The sequence below is a fragment of the Chamaea fasciata genome, unplaced genomic scaffold, assembly GCF_029207755.1.
Source record: "Chamaea fasciata isolate MVZ Bird 193981 ecotype frontalis unplaced genomic scaffold, bChaFas1.0.hap1 SCAF_1, whole genome shotgun sequence".
In the NCBI taxonomy this organism is placed as follows: Eukaryota; Metazoa; Chordata; class Aves; order Passeriformes; family Sylviidae; genus Chamaea; species Chamaea fasciata.
The window spans coordinates 96,412,591-96,433,355 of NW_027094086.1; the positions used below are offsets into that span (position 1 = coordinate 96,412,591).

A 20,765-nucleotide genomic window follows, 5' to 3' on the forward strand; every position below is an offset into this window, starting at 1 on the left:
CACCTACAAGGGATGGTGACTCCACCACCTCTCTGGGCACTCCATTCCAAAGTTTAGCAACCCTTTCAGTGAACAAATTCTTCCCTCTGTCCAAAAGGAGCCTTATCTGTGCAGCTTGAGGCTATGTTCTCTTATCGTATCATTAGTTGCCCAGGAGAAGACGCTGACTCCCACCTTGCTACAACCTCCTTTCCAGCAGTTTTAGGGAGTGATAAGGTCTCCCTGAGCCTCCTTTTCTCCAGGTTAAAAAACCCAGCTCTCTCGGCTGCTCCTCACAGGACATGTGTGGAGACTCTTCACCAGCTCCCTTGACCTTTTTTTGACACATTACCACACTCCAGTATCTTTCTTGAAGTGAATGCCACAGAACTGACCACAGTAGTTGAGGTGTGGCTTCACCAGTGATACTAACATGGCTATCCTAAGTAGCTTTAAAATTAAAATGATAAAACGAGATAATGTGCCACAGCACAGTAAAGGAATCCAACTTAAATGGTTGGACTTGATGAACTTAGAGGTCTTAAGGATTTATGATTAAATAACAGTTTTGAGTTCCTGCATTTTTATTATCCAAAGGTTTTTTGTGATATAATTAGCATGAATTTGCATTGATTATATTGTCATTGTTGTTTAGTCAGATTTTATTTCTAAAGTAACTGTTTTAATAAAATTAGAGTATTGTTTGTTCTAGGTGGAAATTTAAGAACTTATTAATTTTGAAAAAAACCTGAAGATCAAATAATTTGTTATGAAAATGTTTTAATTTCTATTGGAGATTTACTTTCTTTTGGCCATTATCATTCTTCATTTAATAATTTTGTTTTCTTGCAGAATTTGTTTCTTTCCTTACTAGAATCCTTTAAAATCCCTCTGTATTGAATTCAGAAGTAGTCTAAAATAAAATAAAATAAAATACCTTTTAGCCAATCTCACTTTGAGGGTTATTTTGACCATCCAGCATTGCCACTTGTGTGCCGTTTTCCTCAGTCTGGATGTTCATGAACCTTCCTAGTTGTCATTGTTTTCCTATATTTGAATGTTACAAAACACCCTTTTATGTTGTCTTCTTTTCAGCTTGTCGAACTTTTCTGAAGTTATACCAGGCTATGCAACCAGTTTATACATCTGGAATATAGTAAGTTGTAAGCATTTTCCATTATGTTTGAATTTAGGTTTTAATTTTCATGATTGCAGAATTACATAGCCTTTTTTAGTTTTGTTTCTTGGTTTCTTGCTTGTTTTCTGTTTTTGTGTTTTTAAACAATGTATTTTATTTTTTTTCCTCCTGTCAAGTAGCATAGGGTCAGAAAATCAAAGTCGAATCTGCATTGCTATAGACCCTGCCCAGCTTTTGAAGGGAGATATTATGGTGAGTTAATTCTATGGAATGAAAATCTATTGACATGACAATTAATTTACAGTCTCTGACTTTTGTGTTCTCGTAAAAAAAATTATTTGTTGTAATGCCTGGAGATACTGCAGAATAATTTAGGTTAATTTAGTCATCATCTTTGGCTTTCATGGGAATAAAAACTCTTGTAAAAGGTTTTTAGGAGCAAATTGTTTTCAAAACTATTGTTTGGTCTCAGCATTCTTTTTTTTTATAGTGTCACCAAGTCCAGTAAGGCCTGTATTGTTCTTTTCTTTATAAAGATTACTGTGGGGAGTATTTGTAATTTGGCATTAAAATATCTTGTCCTATAATTTGGCAGGCAGTGTGCACAATTGTAAAACTACCTGCTATAAAGAAAATACCTAAGTAATTCTAAATTCTCCTGGCACTCAAGAAAGTGCAATACCACATAAGGGATGGATAATGTCCAACTGGCATAGAGTTAAATTTTGCAGTAGCCAGATGGGGCATGGTTTGGACCCTAAAGGTTATTTTGTACCACCTCATGTCATTTTTCAGGGACACAGGAATGGCTTCCTTTCTGATCAGGTAGCATGGTGGAGGGAATGCTTGGGTATTGCTGGGGTTTCTGGGAGGTGGGGAGGGAAGAAGGGGAGATGTCTGTGAGCAGTCATGTGTGAATTGTCTGGGTTTTCTTTACTTGTACCCTCTGTCATTTGTATTGTTGCTGTTCCTGTTTGTGCATCCAATTCTCCTCTCCAACCTGCTGCAGGGCAGAGGGGGAGGGGTAATGGCTGAGCAGTGTGTGTAGTTTGGAGTGTTTCAGTGGGAACACTAAATTGGAAAACACCATTCCTGAACCACAATACCCTTATTTGGCACCCAGTGTGAGATAAGAAGGGTTAGGATAGCAACAGGTTTGCCCAGAATGAGTTTGAAATAAATTTCATCCAGGCATTTTTTTGCATTAGGTCCAGAGCCACTGGTTACAATGTTGTTTGATTTGTCCATGTGGTGTGGTACCTTAACTGTATGTATTTCCATACCTCATGATATTTTTCAGATCAGGGAGAGGGATTGGGATTGTTTTGTTGATGTACTACGTGATGCCATCTTATGATGTGGTAACATCAAGGACAATGAAGGTCATTTGGGATGTGTATTGAGTGCTGCTCTCCTGCCCTTACCTCCAGCACTACCTTTGGGAGTCCATTACTAATCATACCCAGTTTATTGGGGGAACAGGGGAGAATGATTTTCCCCAGCTTTTCACCTCCTTTTTCTCTTTCAGACCTGCTAAAACAGTTTTTGAGAATTTTGAATCCCCCTTGGATATTTAGGAAAGCATGTTCTTGTGGCTAGGTCTGCCAGCTCTCCTCAGTCTGGTCCACGCCATGTTAAGAGTTACAGGAGATTTTTAGGGGGGTCTTTCAAAGATCTGCCCCAAGGGTGGGTTGTCATGAGTGGCATGGAAGGTAGGACAAAATGGGCCAGCTTCTGAAGGACTATTCTGCTCCAAGGGTTTGTAAGTTCACCCCTGAACAACTACAAGACTCTGTTGAAGTGATAAAATATGCAAAAGAAGAAATGGTGTGGCAGTTCCAGAGAGGCATGAAGTTATGCATTGTGCTGGGCTCTGGCTGCTGTTTATTGGACATTGCTCATTATCAGACAGCACCCTTAGGAGGAAGGGAGGAAAGCAGATCAGTACATGCTGTGGGCACTCAAACTGCGGCTGAACCAGGGGAACAACATATGCTGGTAACAGTTGCCCCTATACAGAAGAAGAAATCCAAGACTGAATCAGTTGGCATAATGAGAGATGAAGAGGCAGTAGGGCACTCCACAAGAGGAAGAAACAGGGCTAGAGATAATCACCTGATCCTTATCCCTGGGTGAGCTATGGGTAAGGATTTCAGCCACCGGCTGGGTAGCCCCTGGTGACATGGCTGGTCCGATGCTGGGATATTGTGGCCCATGGAATGTGTACATTGGGATTGGGAAGAGGACAGCACCTCAGCCTCTGGAGGTGACTCCTGTCAAGTATAAGGAGTGTCTGTTATCTTAACAAGGGTAATCTATTATTGCACTGAGACAAGTGGAGCACCATGGAGAAAGGTATCCAGAACTAGAGAGAATTAGCTGTTCTTGAAGTACTTTATAAGGATGCAAATAATTAGCAATTCCCTATATATCCAGATGAAGTCCAGTGTACACAAACACCACATGTGGTGGAAGTTCCCAGAAAGCACACCATTGCTGTATATGAATTCATTGACAGTGATGTCATGGAAAGAAGGTGAACAACAAGTGGATAATTTGGTTACCAAACTCCAACTATATGAAGAAAGTATCTCTTCCTCCCTGTGGGCCTGCATCTTTTCTGTGGAAAGACTGTCCCAGGACCTCCTGCAATTTAAAGGGGACTACCAGCAATTTAAAGAAGTGTCCCATGCCCTGCCATTACAGACCAGTCTCTGCTATTAGGAATAAGATTGTCCTGCTCAGGAGAGGGGGTACACACCACAAAGTAACCTGTGGTTTTGTTGCTGTTGACAGAAACAGGGATGCGACACTAACATAACAAAAACCATGCAGCAACAGCCCCGTTTATTGTTTGGCAGCTCCTTTTATAGGGCTTTAAAATTTCCTGCGCTTACATGATTGGTCAAGGGTCTCAACTCCGCCTTGCTCACTGGCCAAGAATATGGGTGTATCCAAGCTTCAGATGGGTTGGCTGAGGTCCTCTGTCTGGGTTTGAATATGACCTATCATCGTTGTGTCTATGGAGTTGTTTACTCTGAGCAAGGCTAGTCAAGCTGGTATGTATTAAGCTAAGTCATCTGTGCAGGTATAGTCCAGATATATCTGTCACAGTTTCCCCTTCTCAGTTTTAATAAAAATGCAAAGTGTTCTCTGTAATCTTACCTGCAAGGGCCCTTTGCGGGTAAGATGACAGGACAGCATGATGACACATACGATTCTACCTAACTCGGCAGACCTAGCCTCTCTTAGCCAGTGATGCGTCCCATATATCATTGGAAACGTTACATCCATTCCCAGGAGCTGTCAGGCAGGATTACCAGCAATACAAGCTTTCAAATTGACACACTGCTGCTTATTACTTGGTAGTTACAAACTTACGACTTAACTCTATGAACAAGAAACATTTAAACTTTAGAACAGTGGGAAAATGAAGTAACTGGGAAAGCAACTTGTCCAGTTCAGGCTTTGTCTTAAATAAACTTGTCCTCTCAAAAAGATCCCAGATCACTATGTATCAATTGAGTGTTTAACTCACTGCTCCACTAAATCTGCTGGAGTTTCATCAGGTAGATATTGTCTCTAGTCCTGAGCAGGATGTAGAGCAAGGCAAACACACCTGGCGGGTATCCATCCTGTTTCCGTGTCCGTGGAAACGCAGGCATACCCACGTCCCCATGTAATGAGGTCCCATGAACCTTCCCCCTTGTTCATGATAATATCTTTTACCATTACTTTAGGTGTAGGTGATTTGGCATCTCTAGATGATAGGAAATGATTTAAGATTACTGGAATTTGGGATTGTTCTGGTACTGTTAAGTGATTCAAGATGAAAACAGCTTTCATTACTCTGTCTGGGGGGTTTCATTACACATGCCTTCATTTGTTTATCTAAGATGCGTTTTAAAGTGCCATAAGTACATTTGACAATGGCCTGTCCAGTTGATTAATGGGGTATACCAGTTTGGTGTGACACACCCCAGAGCTGTAGAAATTGTCTAGCTTTTTTTGTGGTGTGTATGCAGGTCCACTATCTGTTTTGATGTTAGAAGGGATACTCAAAGCAGCCAAGGCTAATCACCAATGTGCGATGGCATCCTGGCTTTTTTCTCCTGAGTGGACTGGAGCCTATATGGCAGAGGACAAGGTATCAATTGATACATGTATGTATTTAAATTGTCAAAACTTGAGAATATGGGTGACATCAGTCTGCCGAACTTGGAAAGCTTTTAAACCATGGGGATTAACTCCCATCTGTGGTGGTGCAGTGTGGCCTTGGCAGTCAAGTATTGACTATGTTACAAGCCTCTCTGTTCGATAGCAGAAATTGCCTCTGTAGAGGTCAAACGCCTTGATGAAAGAATTCGTGTAAGACTTTTGCTTGTGCCAGCATGTCTGGCTTTGGTGCTGTCCAGGCAGGGCTAGTTAGGTGATGTGCTCATGCATTGCCCTCTGTAATAAAACCTGGGAGATTTGTCTGGGTTCTAATATGTAGAATGTAGTACGGGTAGTTTCTTGTTTGGATGGTGTGCCACAAAATTTTTAGCAGGCCAAGTAATTGTGCACTATCAATTTCTTTCAACAGAGCTTGGTCTAGTCCCTGTGTTATGTCAGCAACAAAGGCAGAGTCAGTGACAGTATTTAAAGGGGTATGGGGAAAATGCTGAAAAGCCATAGCTACAGCACGTAACTCCACCAACAGAGGTGACCCATTCTCATAACCTTTCAGTGTTTGCCTTTTGCTTTCTTCCTTCCATGACACAATTGCCTTTCCCATTTTCCCAGAACCATCAGTAAACACAATAATACTTTTAAGGGCGTGTGACTGTTCAGGGTTTTAGGGATAGTGCAGTGGTTTTACTCATTTGCAGTAATGTATGACTTGGGAAATAATAGCCAATTTGCCCTGAGAAATTTTGTAAGCCACTTTGCAAAAGAATGCTGTCAGTATAACACCACTCAAATTCTTCTTGCGTCACAGGTATAATGATTTTTGAAGGATCTTTTGCAGTCAATTGTAAACACCTTTGACGACATTTCATGATTAACTGGGCAATTAACTCAAAAACAGTAGGGGATGTTTTTCTGGGTTGGTGAGGTAGAAACATCCATTTCAAAGCATGCAAAGGGTCAGACGATTGACTATCCCACTGTCCAATAATAGCAGAAGGATGGAAATAAACAATGAAAATAAACACAGTAATATACTAGTTCTGGCATATTCAGTAGATCTGTCTGTTTGTGATGACTTGCTCTACTATCTCAAGAGCAGCCTTTGCCTCCGGGGTTAACTTCCTGGGAGAAGTTAGATCAGGATCATCCTTTAGAAGGTGAAATAAGGGTACTAATGGTGGAATGGTCACACCTAGATATGGTCTGAGCCAGTTGATGGTACCCAAAAATTTTTAAACATCATTTAAATTTTAAATTTTTGTCGAGAATTGAATTGTCTGGGGCTAAATGGTCTGATCCATAAATTTGAGTCCAAGGTACTTCCAAGGTGATTGCTGCTGTACCTTTTCTGGTGCTACTTGCAGCCCAAATGTTTTTAATGCTCATAACAGCTTTGGCTGAATCTATGAGAGTTCTTTTTTGGTTTGGGTTACAATCAAAATGTAATTCGTGTAGTGGTAACAGTATGCCCCTGGAAATTGTTCTCTCACTGATGAGAGTGCCTGTGCAACATACCATTGTATGGCTGTTTCCCATACCTTGAGGATGTACTTTCCATTGATAATGCTTCTCTGATGCAGCATTATTAATAGAAGGCACAGTAAAAGCAACCTTTTACTGTGGGGTATCATCTGGATGCAGTGGAATAGTAAAGAAACAATATTTCAGGTCCACAATTACAATATCCCAGTTGGCAGGAATCATTACAAGAGATGGCATACTAGGCTGGAGGGCACCCATGCTCTCCATGGATGAACTGATCTTTCTCAAGTCATGGAGCAACCTCCATTTACCAGACTCCTTTTTTAAAACAAATACCGGGGTGTTCCAAGGACCCATAGGTGGCTCTATGTGTCTTTAAACCAATTGCTCCTGCATCAAAGACCTAAGGGTGTGTAACTTCTCTTTCTCAAAGGGCCACTGTGGTACCTACACTAGCTGAGTGATAAGCCATTTTAGGTGTAGTATGGGATATTTCACGCCCCTTAAAATAGTGGCTGCTGTTAAAAATCTGTCCCTACCCAGACTCCCCAAGTAGATAGAACATCCCTTCCCCACAAGTTAAGTGGTGCTACAGTGATGTATGATCTAATGGTAGCTGTTTGTCCCTCAGGATTTTTTATCAAAACAGGTTTGCTGCTCAAACAGCTCTGTGGTCCATCCAAGGCCAGCAACAGTGGATCCTGTGGGCTCAGTGGGCCACCATGGAGGCTAAGTGTGGGTAGAGGTGGTGGTGACTTTTGCCCCTATGTCAGTCATGCCACTGACCTTTATTTGGGGAGGTTTTGCTTGAGGCATTGTGACAATACACACCATGCTGGACTTGTGGTCACCCACAATCTGGGTCCAAAATACCTGAGGTTCACCTTTTGACCTGAAGCCTTGGTCTCCTTGCACTCTGGGATCTATATTTGGGACACAAGACTTAAAAGGGATAAGCTGGGCGATTCTGTTTTTTCAGGCATAGTCACGGGTGGAGTAAGGTGGAAACCATTATGTGTGTTTATCCAGTAAAGTCTGCATATATAACACCAGGGGGCACATAGATGCCTTGCAAGGTAGTATTAGATCTTCCAATTAACTGTGCACTCAGTCCTCTCCTGATAGGCCCCTATGCCTAAAGAGGGACTTAATGTACCTTTAAGGTGGTAATCGTTACTGAGATGGAGGTGGAAACATCCATTCCAGCTCCTTGAGTCCTGCCTGTGAGCTGGTCACATTAAGCTTGCACAGGAAGGTGAGAAGATACTTATGTTTTCACACATCTTCCTCTTGCGTTGGGTTGTGCATTTCCCTGGTTCTTAAAGGATTATTTAAAAGTTTGTGTAGTAGTTTACCCTTTGTATTTGCACTGCCTGGCCATGTCACCAGGTTTCCCACACTGATCGCAATTAATGATCATATTCCTTTGTCCTTGACATGTTCCCATTGGAGTGGACATATGGGGACAGTTCACTACCAGGTGGCCTTGTTGTCCACACTTCAAGCATTGAGATGTTATTTTACAGCAGCTGCTACGGAATCTGCTAGCATGGTCGTGTTATGAGAATGAGATCCAACCTTAACACCGGCATTTATGAATTCATTTAGTGATGGATTTTCATTAGGTAGCACTTCTATGACACTTCAGCAGTCCTCATTGGCATTGTCCTTTGCCAATTGCAAAATTAGATAATTTCTGACTTCAACATTAACAATTTGGTTTTCCATTGCATCTTGTAATCTCTCTGTAAACTGTAGATATGGTTCTTTCACTCCTTGTCTAATTTTGGAATATGTTTGAATTGGGTTTGCCATGTTAGTTACCTTAAGCAATGCCTGCAATCCCAAATCTTTCACCCGTGCCAGTGTTAAGGGATGCAGTCTAGTCTGGAGTCAGGCATCCCACACTGGTGGCAATCCCAGAAGTTGAGGGACCCCTGCCTCATAACATGGGTCTTCTCGTGGAACTTTTAGATTCTTTACCTGTTTTTCAGCAGTGCTCTTCCACGTAGTTTTGAAGACCTGTAGTAGTTTGAAGGCAAAACAAATGAGAGGCTCCAAGTCAGAGATACAATTTAATAGGAAAAAAAAAGAAAGAAAGTAAACTAGAATAGATGCAATAATACAAAAGACCACTGACAGAGTCAGAATACAACCTGAGCGGAGTGATGGAAGCAGTCCAGAGGAGGTGGTCTTCCTGAAGCAGTGATCCTGTAGAAATGTCTGGTAGCTCGGGTCCTCTGGGAATCCAGTGGGTAAGCGCCCCTCTGGTGTTCAGAGTCTCAGCTTATATCCAGGCTGGAATGCTTGGTTTCTCCCTCTGGGCGGAGCATCTCACAATGGGATGGTGAGTCATGTGATAAGGCCTGATGGGCCAGTTAACAGGAGGTAGTCCAGGAGGGGGTTATCTGTGAGCTGTGTAGCAAAGGTGCTGATGGGCCCATTAACAGAAGATAAGCCAGAGTGGAGGAGGCAGGGAGCACTGCCTCACCTGGTTTCAACAGTTCATGAAGATGGTGATAGAATATACTTCAACCCAGGACAAGACCATATATTGGACTGTTGTAAATATTAATTTGGCAAGCTGCTTTACATCAATAGGAGTTACCTCCTCAGTGGTTAGTAATTGTAGCATATTAGTAATGGCAGTAGAACCCAAACCATGTTTGGCCACAAGCTGATGCAGTTCAGAGAGAACTGGCCACCAGAAGAGGATGTAGTTGTCAGTAGTTCTGTTGCCTCTTATTATTGCATAAATGGCAACTGTCCTGTCCTCAGGCTCCAAACCCCCCAACCTGGGTACATGAATGAGTTCTGCTCCTTCATAGTCCCCACTAGTGATAGCTGCCTGTTTTACCTTTTTCCAGACGCAAACAGGATCGGGCAAAGCTGTCCGGCAGTGCAATGATGGCAGCGATATAGCAGTATTATGTGTGGGGATAATGGTTCTGTCTTTCACTGCTGGTATCCCTTGTGTCCCTTGCAAGTATATATTCCAGGGCCAGCTCCAATTCCGGCAGGGGCGGTGTGCTCAGGACAGCAGCTTTGCTTCTGGGTATTGCATCTCCAGGAACTCCTGGTGACGCATTTTCCAGGCTCACCCATGAAGGCTGGATCGGAGGTGGATCCATGCCCCACTGAGGCTGGGTCAGAGGCGCAGCCATGCCCTGTGTAGCCTGAGTCTGAGGTGTGGTCTTGGAGTTGGCCCACTTGGTCTCAGGTGGAGGTGGTCCTGGCACGCATTTGGTAGCAGGAGGTGTAGATGGCTCTTGCGAGTGCTGATCAAATCCTTGAACAGGTGCAGTTGGAAGAGCTATAGGGAGCCCTGCTTCTATGAGAGCTGTCCATCCCTGTGGTGTGGTGACAGAGCTAGTACAGTTGGGGGGCATCACAGAGTGTGGCTGAGTGGCAGACAGGACTTTGTAGTGTCTGGGGGCTCAGCAGTGGCTAGGTGCCTGGCAGGAGCTAGTGACTGGCACTGTTTGGCAGCAGCCAGCGGCAGGTGCAGCCTCATGGCAAGAAGGCATCTTGCAGCAGCTGCACACAGTCTCACAGTGGCTGGGAGCAGTCGAAGAGGTTTCTGCTGACATGGCACAACATGGAGCAGTATAACATGGGGTGGTAGAACACGGGGTGGTCTCAGGGATTTCTGCCGGTCTGGCAGGACCTGGGGTGGCAGAGCATGGAGTTGCAAAGCATGGTTCGGCTGCAGCGCTTTCCACCTGCAGTGCTTCCTTGCTGGGGATGGTGGCACAGTCCTGGGCGACTGGGGGATATTCTTCTGGGTTGGTGTCCCTGCAGGGGATGGTGGCACAATCTCAGGTGCTTTCATGGCACACTGTGACTCCTTCGTCATCTCCTGCTTGCCCAGTGTGGTGTCTGTGCCTCCTGCCACCTCCACCGGCATTGTGCTTTTGCCACTTGCATCAGTGGGCAGAGCCAGTGGTGAACCCTCTGTCATTTTCTACTCCCACTCTGTAACTGTTCTAATAAGTCCATGATGAGCCTCCAGGGTTTTATAATGTGTCATCAACAATTGAGGCTGTGGCAAGTGTATCTCAGCCAGCCCACTCCCAAGTTTTTAAGTCTAGGGCATTTCCTCCAGACACATATAATTTGTGGCTCTCATACCATGTCAGCAGAGCCCCGTTGTTGTGTTTTATCCTTGTCTTTTTCAGAAAGATAGTCCATATCTGCAGAGTGGGATCTTGCGGTGTTGAGCCCTGTGCTCCCATGTTCCCGGCAGTGTCTGTATTCCACTAAGGGGGGGTCCTAGACCTACTCAGCTCACTCTGCTGCCTTCTGCAGCAATATTCCACTGCTCCACTGGCACTTTGCAGCAATTCTGCTGCCTGTGGCAATATCCCACTGCCTTTCGCAGCCTCACCAGCTGTCTGCAGCAATGCTGCTGCTCTGTGGCACTATACTGCAGCCCCCTGTCTCCCCACAATACCATGGTTTGTTGCTATCACAAGGCTCACCAGATGTTGCTGTTGAAGGAGACAGATATGTGACATTAACATACCAAAGATCATGTAGCAATAGCCCCATTTATTTTTCAGCAGCTTCTTTTATAGGGCTTTCAAATTTCCTGCACTTACCGACATGATTGGTCAAGGGTCTCAACTCCCCTAGCTCAGTGGCTAATGATATGGGTGTATCCATGCTTCAAAAGGGTTGGCTGAGGTCCTCTGTCTGGGTTTGAATCCGACGTATCATTGGATAGGGACTTGTTTACTTTGAGCTAGGCTGGTCGAGCTGGTATCTATTAAGCCAAGTCATCTGTGCAGATATAGTCCAGCTATATCTGTCATATGGTTTTACCTGCTGTCTTGGTTTGGAAAGACAGGTATTTGCCAGGGAAAGCTGGAGTTTCCTTTGGAATGGAGAATGTAAACCACCCTCCCCCATTCCCCCCCTTTTTTTTCCAATTATAAATTTGCAGTTAGAGGCTTTCAGGCAAAGATTTGGGGGTAGGAATAGCAATACTTTACTAGTATGTATAAGAAAGCAAACAAAAACAGCAACTACAGCATTAATAACAAAACTACCAAGAACCTTGAGGGCTTTGCTTCACAAAAAACCCAGGGCAGTTTGGTCTCAGTGCCCCTGCAGGAATTCTCAGAACACCAAGCTGGAAACAGTGGAAAGTCCTGGGCTGGTAGCTGAATGGCAGGATGTCCCCAGCAGGCAGGGCCAGGGTATTCCGGCAGGGCAGGGGGGTGCAGGGTCACAGTGTAGCAAAAAAGAGCAGCGCCAAAGAAGCTGCAACAAAGGCAGGGCTGGCCCAGCTCCAGCAGGACAGGCAGAGAAGCTCAGAATTCCAAGGCAGGCGAGCAGATGTCCAGTTCCAGGACTGGACCCCTCCAGTTACAGTGAACTCCTCCCGCAGCAAGCAGCAACCCAGCCGTTCTCTCTCCCTGAATGCTGAAAAAAGAGAGCGAAGCTGGCTCCAGCTCTGTCCTTTACCTGCCCCAAAACTCGTGTTATCTCCCTCTCTGAACTTTGGCCACCTCTTTGTTCTGGTCAAGCACCCTTTATGGACACAACACTTAGTCTCCTTAGTAACTTATGAGGAAAAAATTCTTCAGAGTAAAAAAGGAGCAAACCGAACTCTCAACACCTGCATAACCATGGAGAGGGTGTATGGAGGTGCGATGGAAAACCCATCTTTGTCCTAGCAGCACTGGTCTGCGAGTTGAGAGGAAGCACAACTACTGCAGGAAATTCTTGAAGGATAAATCCTGCTCCAGTTTCTAGTGAGTGAGTCCTCAGACAGAATAGAAGGACTGATGCTGCTTCCAATGCTCTTGAAGAGACCTCCGTACTTAAAAGAAATGAGAAATAAGTACTGTTACCAGGAGGGGCCCTACCTTCAGCCAGGTGGGTGAAACGGATAGTCTGATTTATTGGACTGCATGGATCCCATGGCTTGGTACATAAGACCCATGTGAGTGTAAGGTTTTAGTTGACACCAGTGCACAATGTACCCTGATGCCATTGAGATATGTAGGGGCAGAATCTTTTGTTGTTTCTGGGATGACAACTGACTGTAATGGAAGCTGTAGTGAGCTTACTGGGAATGAAGGGCAAAAGCACCCAACTGTGACTGGTACAGAGACCCCGTGCATCCTTGGCATAGATTACCTCAGGAGAGGGTATTTCGAGGACCCGAAAGGTCATCGCTGGGATTTTGGGATAGCTGCTGTAGAGACAGAGGAAATTGGACAGTTGAACACCTTGCCTGGTCTCTCAGAGGACACTTTGGGTTTCGGACTTCTGAGAGTCAAAAAACAATAGGCACCAATCACAACCACAATAGTGTACCCTTGGCAGTGCCACAACAAACTGGGACACTATGATCCACATGCATGAAATGGTTCATCTACTGGAGAGTCTGGGAGTGGTCAGCGAGAGTTGCTCACCCTTTATTAGTCCTGTATGGTCAGTGCATAAGTCCATTGGAGAGTGGAGACCACCTCTGACTGCTGCACTGCTGGACATGCTGGAACTTCACTATGGAGTCCAAGACAGCAAAGTGGTGTTACCCTTTCATATTGCTAATGCATTTTTCTCCATTCCTTTAGCAGCAAAGTGCAGGCGACAGTTTGATTTTACCTAGAGGGGTGTCCAGTACACCTGGAATGGACTGCCCCGGGATTGGAAACAGCCCCTCTATTTGCCATGTACTGATCCTGACTGAACTGGAAAAGGGCAAGGCTCCAGAATACTTGCAACACATTGATGACGTTATTCTGTGGGGTTACACAGTAGAGGAAGTTTTTGAGAAGGGTAAGAAGATAATTCAGGTCCTCCTGAAGGCCAGTTGTGCCCTAAAGCAGAGTAAGGTCAAGGGACTTGCCCAGGAAATTCAGATTTAAGGGGTAAAATGGCAAGATGAGTGTTGTCAGATTCCAATGGATGTGGTCAAAACAATAGCAACTAATAACCCCACCAGCCAGCAAGAATGAAACACAGGCTTTCCTAGCCATTATAGATTTTTGGAGGATGTAATTTTCAGATTTCAGTTAGATTGTAAGGCCTCTTCATCAAGTGACTTGGAAGAATAATTATTTTAGCTTTTGAACAAATCAAACAAAAGACTGCTCATGCAGTAGCCCTTGGGCCAGTTAAGACAGGATAAGGTGTGAAAAGTGTGCTCTATACTGCCGCTGGGCAGAATGGTTCTTCCTGGAGTGTCTGGCAAAAGGTACCTGGGGAGACCTGAGGACAAGCCCTGGTGTCGGGATCTGAGGCCTGCTACACCCCTTCTGAAAAAGAGATCCTGGCAGCTTATGAAGGTGTTTGAACTGCTTCAGAAGTGATTGACACCAAAGTGCAGTTCCTCCTGACACCTCAACTGCCACTGCTGGGTTGGATGTTCAAAGGATGTTTCACACATGCCACTGATGCTTCATGGAGTGAGTCGTGCTGATCACGCGGTTAGCTTAAACAGGAAACCCCAATTGCCCAGGGATCTTGGAAGTCAACACAAACTGGCCTGAAGGCAAAAATTTTGTACTAACATCAGAGAAGCAGGAGGAGGAGGAGGTGATGTGCTGAGAAGGCCTCACTATATAATCAGAACCAGAAAATGAAAAGCAGTATCTCTTTATCAACAGTTCCTGCTGTATTGTAGACATACATTGAAAACAGAAAGCAGCTATATGGAGTCCTGACAAGTAGCAGAAGCTATTGAGGGACAAGGTGGATCAAGTCAGGTCACAGAGCTGAAAGGCATCCAGTTGGCTTTAAGTATCACTGAATGAGAGAAAGGGCCAGCACTCTACCTGTACACTGACTCATGGTCAATGGCAAGTGCTCTGTGGGGGTGTCTGTACTGGTGGAAAAAGATTAATTGGTAGCACAGAGGTAAACCTATCCAGGAATTATAGTAAGACATTGCTACCTGGATAGAGCAGTTGGCTGCAAAAGCACCTCATGTAGATGCACACATAAGAGTCAGGCTATTGAAGAACATTGCAACAACAGGTGGATCAAGTTGCCAAGATTAAAGTGTCTCAGGTGGATCTGGACTGGCAACCTAAGGGTGAATTATTTCTGGCTTGGTGGGCCCATGACACCTCAGGTCATGAGGGAAGCCATGCAACATACAGGTGGGCTTGTGATTGAGTGGTGCATTTAACCATGAGCTCGATCTCTCAGGTTATCCATAACTGTGAAATGTGCTGAAATCAAGCAGGATAAGCAGGTAAAGCCCCTGTGGTATGGGGGACTGTTTTGAGCCCAGCCTTAGTCCAGGGCTGTGAGCAAGGGGGGCTGTGACACTTCCTCCAGAGTTCCCGAGTGTCCTTGGCACTCACCAGATGATTGGTGTAGGAAATCACAAAATGGACCCTACATGCCTCTCTAAGTCACATGTTTATTCACAGGAACTCAAAGGCTTGGCAGGGGTGGAGCCCCGAGGCCAGCCTCGAAGGCACTTATATGCAGGGGGGTCTCAGGGGAGGATACAAACACAGTGATCAATGTGAACATGGGGGGCGGGGTCAACTTGAACCCAAAGTGGGAGTGACTAGCACAGAGTAGGATGGATAAGGGAGATGCAGGAGAACAATGGAGGAGTTCAAGGACATAGTGACCTCAGCACACAGGAATGTAGCTGGGATCAAATTAACCACACAAGGAAGGAGAGGGAGAGTTACAGAATAAACCATTTGAGGGACTAAAGTTATGAAAAACACATCACCATTGGGGACAATGGTCAAAATATAAATATGAGGAGGTCTGGCAGACTGCTTGCATCACACTCAGGCAAACCCACCGAGGCAAGCGCTATGTTCTTACAATGGTGGAAGTAATTACAGGATGGCTGGAGATGTACCCTGTGCCTCATGCCACTGCCAGGAGCACCATCTTGGGCTTTGAAAAGCAAGTCCTGTGGAGACATGCCACCCCAGAAAGAAGTGAGTTGGACAAGGGGATTCATTTCAAAAATTGCCCCATAGATGCCTGGCCCAGAGAGTGTGGTATGGAGTGGGTGTATCATACTCTATCATGCACCAGCCTCTGGGTAAACTGAAAGTTACAATGGACTGTTAAAAACCATATTGAAAGCAATGAATGGTGGGACCTTCAAACATTGGGATGTAGCGGAGGTCACCTGGTTAGTTAACACTAGAACTCTACCAATTGAGTTTGGTCCTGCCCAATGAAAACTTCCATATACTGCAGACGGGAATAAAGACCCTGTGGTGCACGAGGAATATGTTAGGGAAGACAGTTTGAGTTAGTTCTCTTTAAAGAAAAGGCAAACCCATCCATGGGATTGTTTTTACTCAAGGACCTGGGTGCACTGGGTGCACATTACCTGTTGTGTAATGCAGAGAGACAGGGAATTGTGGTGTGCACCTCAAAGGAGTTTGATTTTTGGGTGAGAACAGTCAGTAATTCTAAATTGTATAATGTTGGTTGCTGAATGACAGTGCCATTGTATGCCATAACTGCCATGAACAGTGAGAATGGACTGCTCCAGATACACCAGTTATGAGCTCCTGATTCAGCTTGCAACCACTCAACAGCACACCAGCCCTTTTACCCTAGAAGACACCTAGGACAGATGGAATTCACAGTCACAAACTGAATGTACTCAGCAGACATCTTGGAGGGATTGGGCCAGTGGCTATGGAAATGGCACCTGTGCTCTTGTGTGTGTGTATGTATGTAGCCCTGGTTTCATGCCTGACATGTTTTTGTTTAGTGAAATTCTTTTCCCAGGGAATTTTCTGTAAACAAGAGAAGTGTTTTTGTGAACTGTACGTTGTTATTCATTCCTTTTCCTGGGAGGGACTTTTTGATGTCCCTCTGGTCTGACTAATGTAACTGAAGAAGTTTTCCTTTTGTTCACCAATCAAATTGGTCTGTGTAAAATAGTATATAAGGGAGACACATCCCAAAAATAAAGGAGTCATTTCAGCCTTCTGAAGCTCAGAGTCTGTGGTGTAAAACAGCATCATATGTACATACATACACACACACACACACATATATATACACACACATATATATGTATATAAATGTGTATATTTAGAAGGTGTGAGATTTGGGCATGATACAGATGGCATAGAATAAGGGTGGATAATGTCCTGGTCCTGATCAGGACAGGTTTAATTTTTGCAGTAGCCAGGAGGGACATGGCTAGGACACAGAGGTTATTCTATACCACCTCGTTTCATTTTGGGGGGATGGGGAAGGGCTTTCTTCTGGTTCGGATGGCATGGTGGAAGGAGCAGTTGGGCACTTTCGGGATTTCTGTGAGAGGGAGGTTTGAGCAATCGTATGTAACTTGGTTTTTTGTTTGTTTTTTTCTTCTCTTGTGCACTGTTCTTAGTATTGTTGCTGTTACTGTTCATTGTCTTATTTCTCTGCTATTTTCAGTAAATTGCTTTTATCTGAGCCTGTGATCTTTACCGTTTGTGCCTCCAATTCTCTTCAGCCTGCTGCAGGGAAAAAGGCGAGGGGGTGTGGTCAAGTGGTGTGTGCTTTTAAGTGTTTCAGTGGGAACATTGAATTGGGGAATACCATTCCTAAACCACAACAGTGTCTTTGGTATCAGATTCTTTTTTTAATGTTCCCTCCCCATTCAGTTCTGTATATTGTTCTTTTGTTCTTTCCCTGGAAAACGGAGAAATTTTTAATTTTTAAATATACTTTTCTAAATTGACATACTCTGAAAGTTTTGAGACAGTTTCAAATAAAGGACACTGTTACTTACTGAAAGACTGTTGGCACCTAAGGAAATGGAATAGACCTCAACAGAAATCAGTCTGAGATAAACTCAGTATCTCTCAAATGAGGTTTTAAAATGAAAAAGAGCACGTAGCTTTTCTGTAATGCATCATTTTAAAGAAGATAATCTTCCTTAATCTCATGTTATTATTTGAGATAATTCTGAGCAAACCAGTGTCTCTTTGAGCATTTCAGGATTTCCTAAACAAAGACTTCAATTAAGTTTTGAATATTTTTTTATTATGTCTAAGCAAAAATTTCAGTGGTATCAGACAAAAATAATGATCTGTAAAATGCTCCACCTCCAATTCCAAAAGGTTTAGCTACTTGAAATGTTTGTTTGTTTGTTTTTAAAAGGTAAACAAAATATTCTTTCTTGCCTTAGCTTTAGGGAATTTGTTAACACAATGTGAATAGCGTGTAGTGATACAGAACAGATGCAGTTTTTGAAAATCTGCACTGACATCTGTAAATACATATAGGAATTTTCCAGCACATTACAATGTCTTGCATTCATTCTTGATTATGGCATCAAAAGGTAGTGAATGGAGTCAGGATTCAAAGTTACACTTGGAGTTCATTGAAAGCTTATTATGCATACTGAACAGTAAAAGATATTTTCAGTCTATGAATATAGAGGTAAAAAATTACTAATTGTAAGAGAGGACAGATTTTAATTAAAAATTACAATTCTCTGTAGGTAAGTTCTTTAGGGCTAAAATTAATTTATTTTTAAGTTAAATAAATTTAAATTTTTAATTATTTAATTTTAAGTTAATCTAGGTTCAATCCAAAGCTGGTACTTTGAATTACAAAGTAGAAAGAAGGAGGAACTCCTTCTCTCATTCAGCATTTTTATAAATGAGAATATGTAAAAGACAGTGCATTTTGAGTAAATCCAACAACTGTGCAAAGCCAAAACTTAAATTGTGGATGAAAGTATATAAACTTAAATGAGCTATTTTCAAATATTTCTGCTTACATAATACAAATAAATGGAATTATCACAGTTACTTTCATACCAATTCTGTATTTTGGAGCTGGTTAGTTCTAACATCTCTCATCAGGGCTCTCTTAATTCTGTTTCTGTCCATATTTCACTTCTGGGCAAACTTGCCTTTTTCATCCTTTATGATGGTGTTTTGCCTTTACAGAATTGCTTGGCACTGAAGGCTGAGCATTTGTTTATTGACTCAAGCAGTCAAACTGTTACTCATACCTTATCTTTTGGTAATTAAAGTAGTGAAATGATGCTGGTAGTTGTGTTGGACTTAAAGGAAGTCTATTCCTTTAATAGACAAGGGTGTGTATACAATGTTCCTTTTAGTGCATGTAAAGCACTATCTAAAAAAAGAAGCAAATACTATTTTACATGGTATTGCCAATATACTGTAGGGGATTCTTTTAAAAAAAAACAAAGAAAGAAAGAAACAAACAACCTCCTCGCTTTCAGATAAAATAGAGATTACATGCGTAGAGAGTCTCCCAACCCTTATAATGGGTTAGGAATATGTGATTTGCATACAGAATACTTGAAAAAACATTTCTGGTATATGGGTTGAAATATTTCAGAAGTTGTCCTGTGTGCCAGGTCAGTGCTGATTAACTTCTCGAATTTAGAATATCATGAGGTTAGTATAATGAAGGCTAGATAGTAACATCTTAGGTTAGATTTTTCAAGTTCTGTAGTGAGGAGAATTTCATAACTGTGTTTTATTTCCAACTGTCAAAAGCATCCCTTATAAGCTCCTACATCTTTCTTGCATTATCTCATTTGAATAACTCTGTGCTTTTCAATTGTTTGGCATTTTCTATCTAGGATGCTTTTCTTATTCTGACTTAAATAAAAGTGGTAATTGTTATCTTTTTAATGCATTTCAGTAATATCTGCTTTATCATAAAATCCTGATATAATCAGGATAGTATAACAAAATTTTCAGTCCTGTGACTAAGGTTGACAAAATTTTTACATATTCTTGTAAGAATGATGAGTGCCTTGTATTACAGTAGGCTACAGTAGCTACTGAAATTCCTAATAGATGTTTTTGTAGAGTTCTGCATTCTAGCCAAGGTGTCAAAACTACTATCAACTTCCTGCAGTTACTTAAAATAAAATTCTGTCATAACTAGAGCAGTTTTTTACAAGTCCTAAAATAGATATAATCACCTTGTGGACTTGCTTTGAAAAAGTCCTCATATTCTTCAGTTATTTCGAAATGGGTGTTCTGAAATTCATTGATTTGATAGGGAAGAAGTCTGTATACAGGTCAGCATTTCAATATTGTACTGCCAGATATTGTGATTGTGTCTCATAGCCTACTGGTTGGTGACTGATAATAATGAAAATAATAATGAAAATAGTGATTATTATGTTTTACATATCTTGAAGTGTCCTTGGGCCTGTGTAATTTTAAAGGATTGAATAATGCATACCCTGTTTCTTCCAACATCAGAGGTGTCTACAATAAATTGTGTTGTGGCTGCTTTAATTAGCAACAAATATATACATACCTTTTTTCAGAATTGTCGGAAAATACTTTCTGACATAAAATGTTGCTCTTTCTAGATGAAGTGTTATCACAAAAAATACAGGTCAGCCACTCGTGATGTGATTTTTCGCCTTCAGTTTCACACGGGAGCTATTCAAGGACATGGCTTGGTGTTCGGCAAAGAAGACTTGGATAATGCCAACAAAGGTACTTGTCTTCTGTGGTTGGTTGGATGTGCATATGTGCAGGCGTGCAAGCATGTGCACATGATGATCTTTTTCAGCACCTGTTTTCAAAAGGATTCTTTTTTTTTTTTTTCCCCTTTCTTATTTTTGGGGAAAGGGAGACTGCTTTGAGTTAGTTAAGTTGTAGTGTGTAACACTAGAAAAACCCTAATGACAGGAAAAGCTCTTCAAGTGAGTTAACTGGTCAGAATATTTCAGATACTCCTACATAGTCCTTATCACCTTCTCTCACATTTATAAAAACAAAACACATTCATTTAAATGGTGACTCTCTTAGTCATCATTGAAAGAAATAAGGTGAGCTAAATTGTTCCATTTTCTAACTAGTGAAAACAGTCATAAAGTCTGATAATGTGCTTGTGACAGAGTCTGAGTCTTTTAGTATGCTTCAGAATATCAAAGAATGGACACAAAGTTTTTAGACACACTTGAAAATGTGTCACACTAGTCCTCATATTTTCCAAATCATATAGTCAGTTTTATTGTTTATATGCAGAACTGGAACTTCCT

At 42.5% G+C, this 20,765-nt stretch overlaps 1 protein-coding gene across 1 annotated transcript in view; it reads left to right on the forward strand.

Annotated features, from left to right (window-relative positions):
- TNS3 (tensin 3) overlaps window positions 1-20,765 on the forward strand; it is a 135,578-nt gene that overhangs the window by 25,722 nt on the left and 89,091 nt on the right. The window contains exons 9-11 of the mRNA XM_066190326.1: window positions 1,075-1,135; window positions 1,297-1,369; window positions 20,088-20,217. Of these exons, the coding sequence (XP_066046423.1) occupies window positions 1,075-1,135; window positions 1,297-1,369; window positions 20,088-20,217 (264 nt within the window). The remainder of the gene's footprint in view (window positions 1-1,074; window positions 1,136-1,296; window positions 1,370-20,087; window positions 20,218-20,765) is intronic.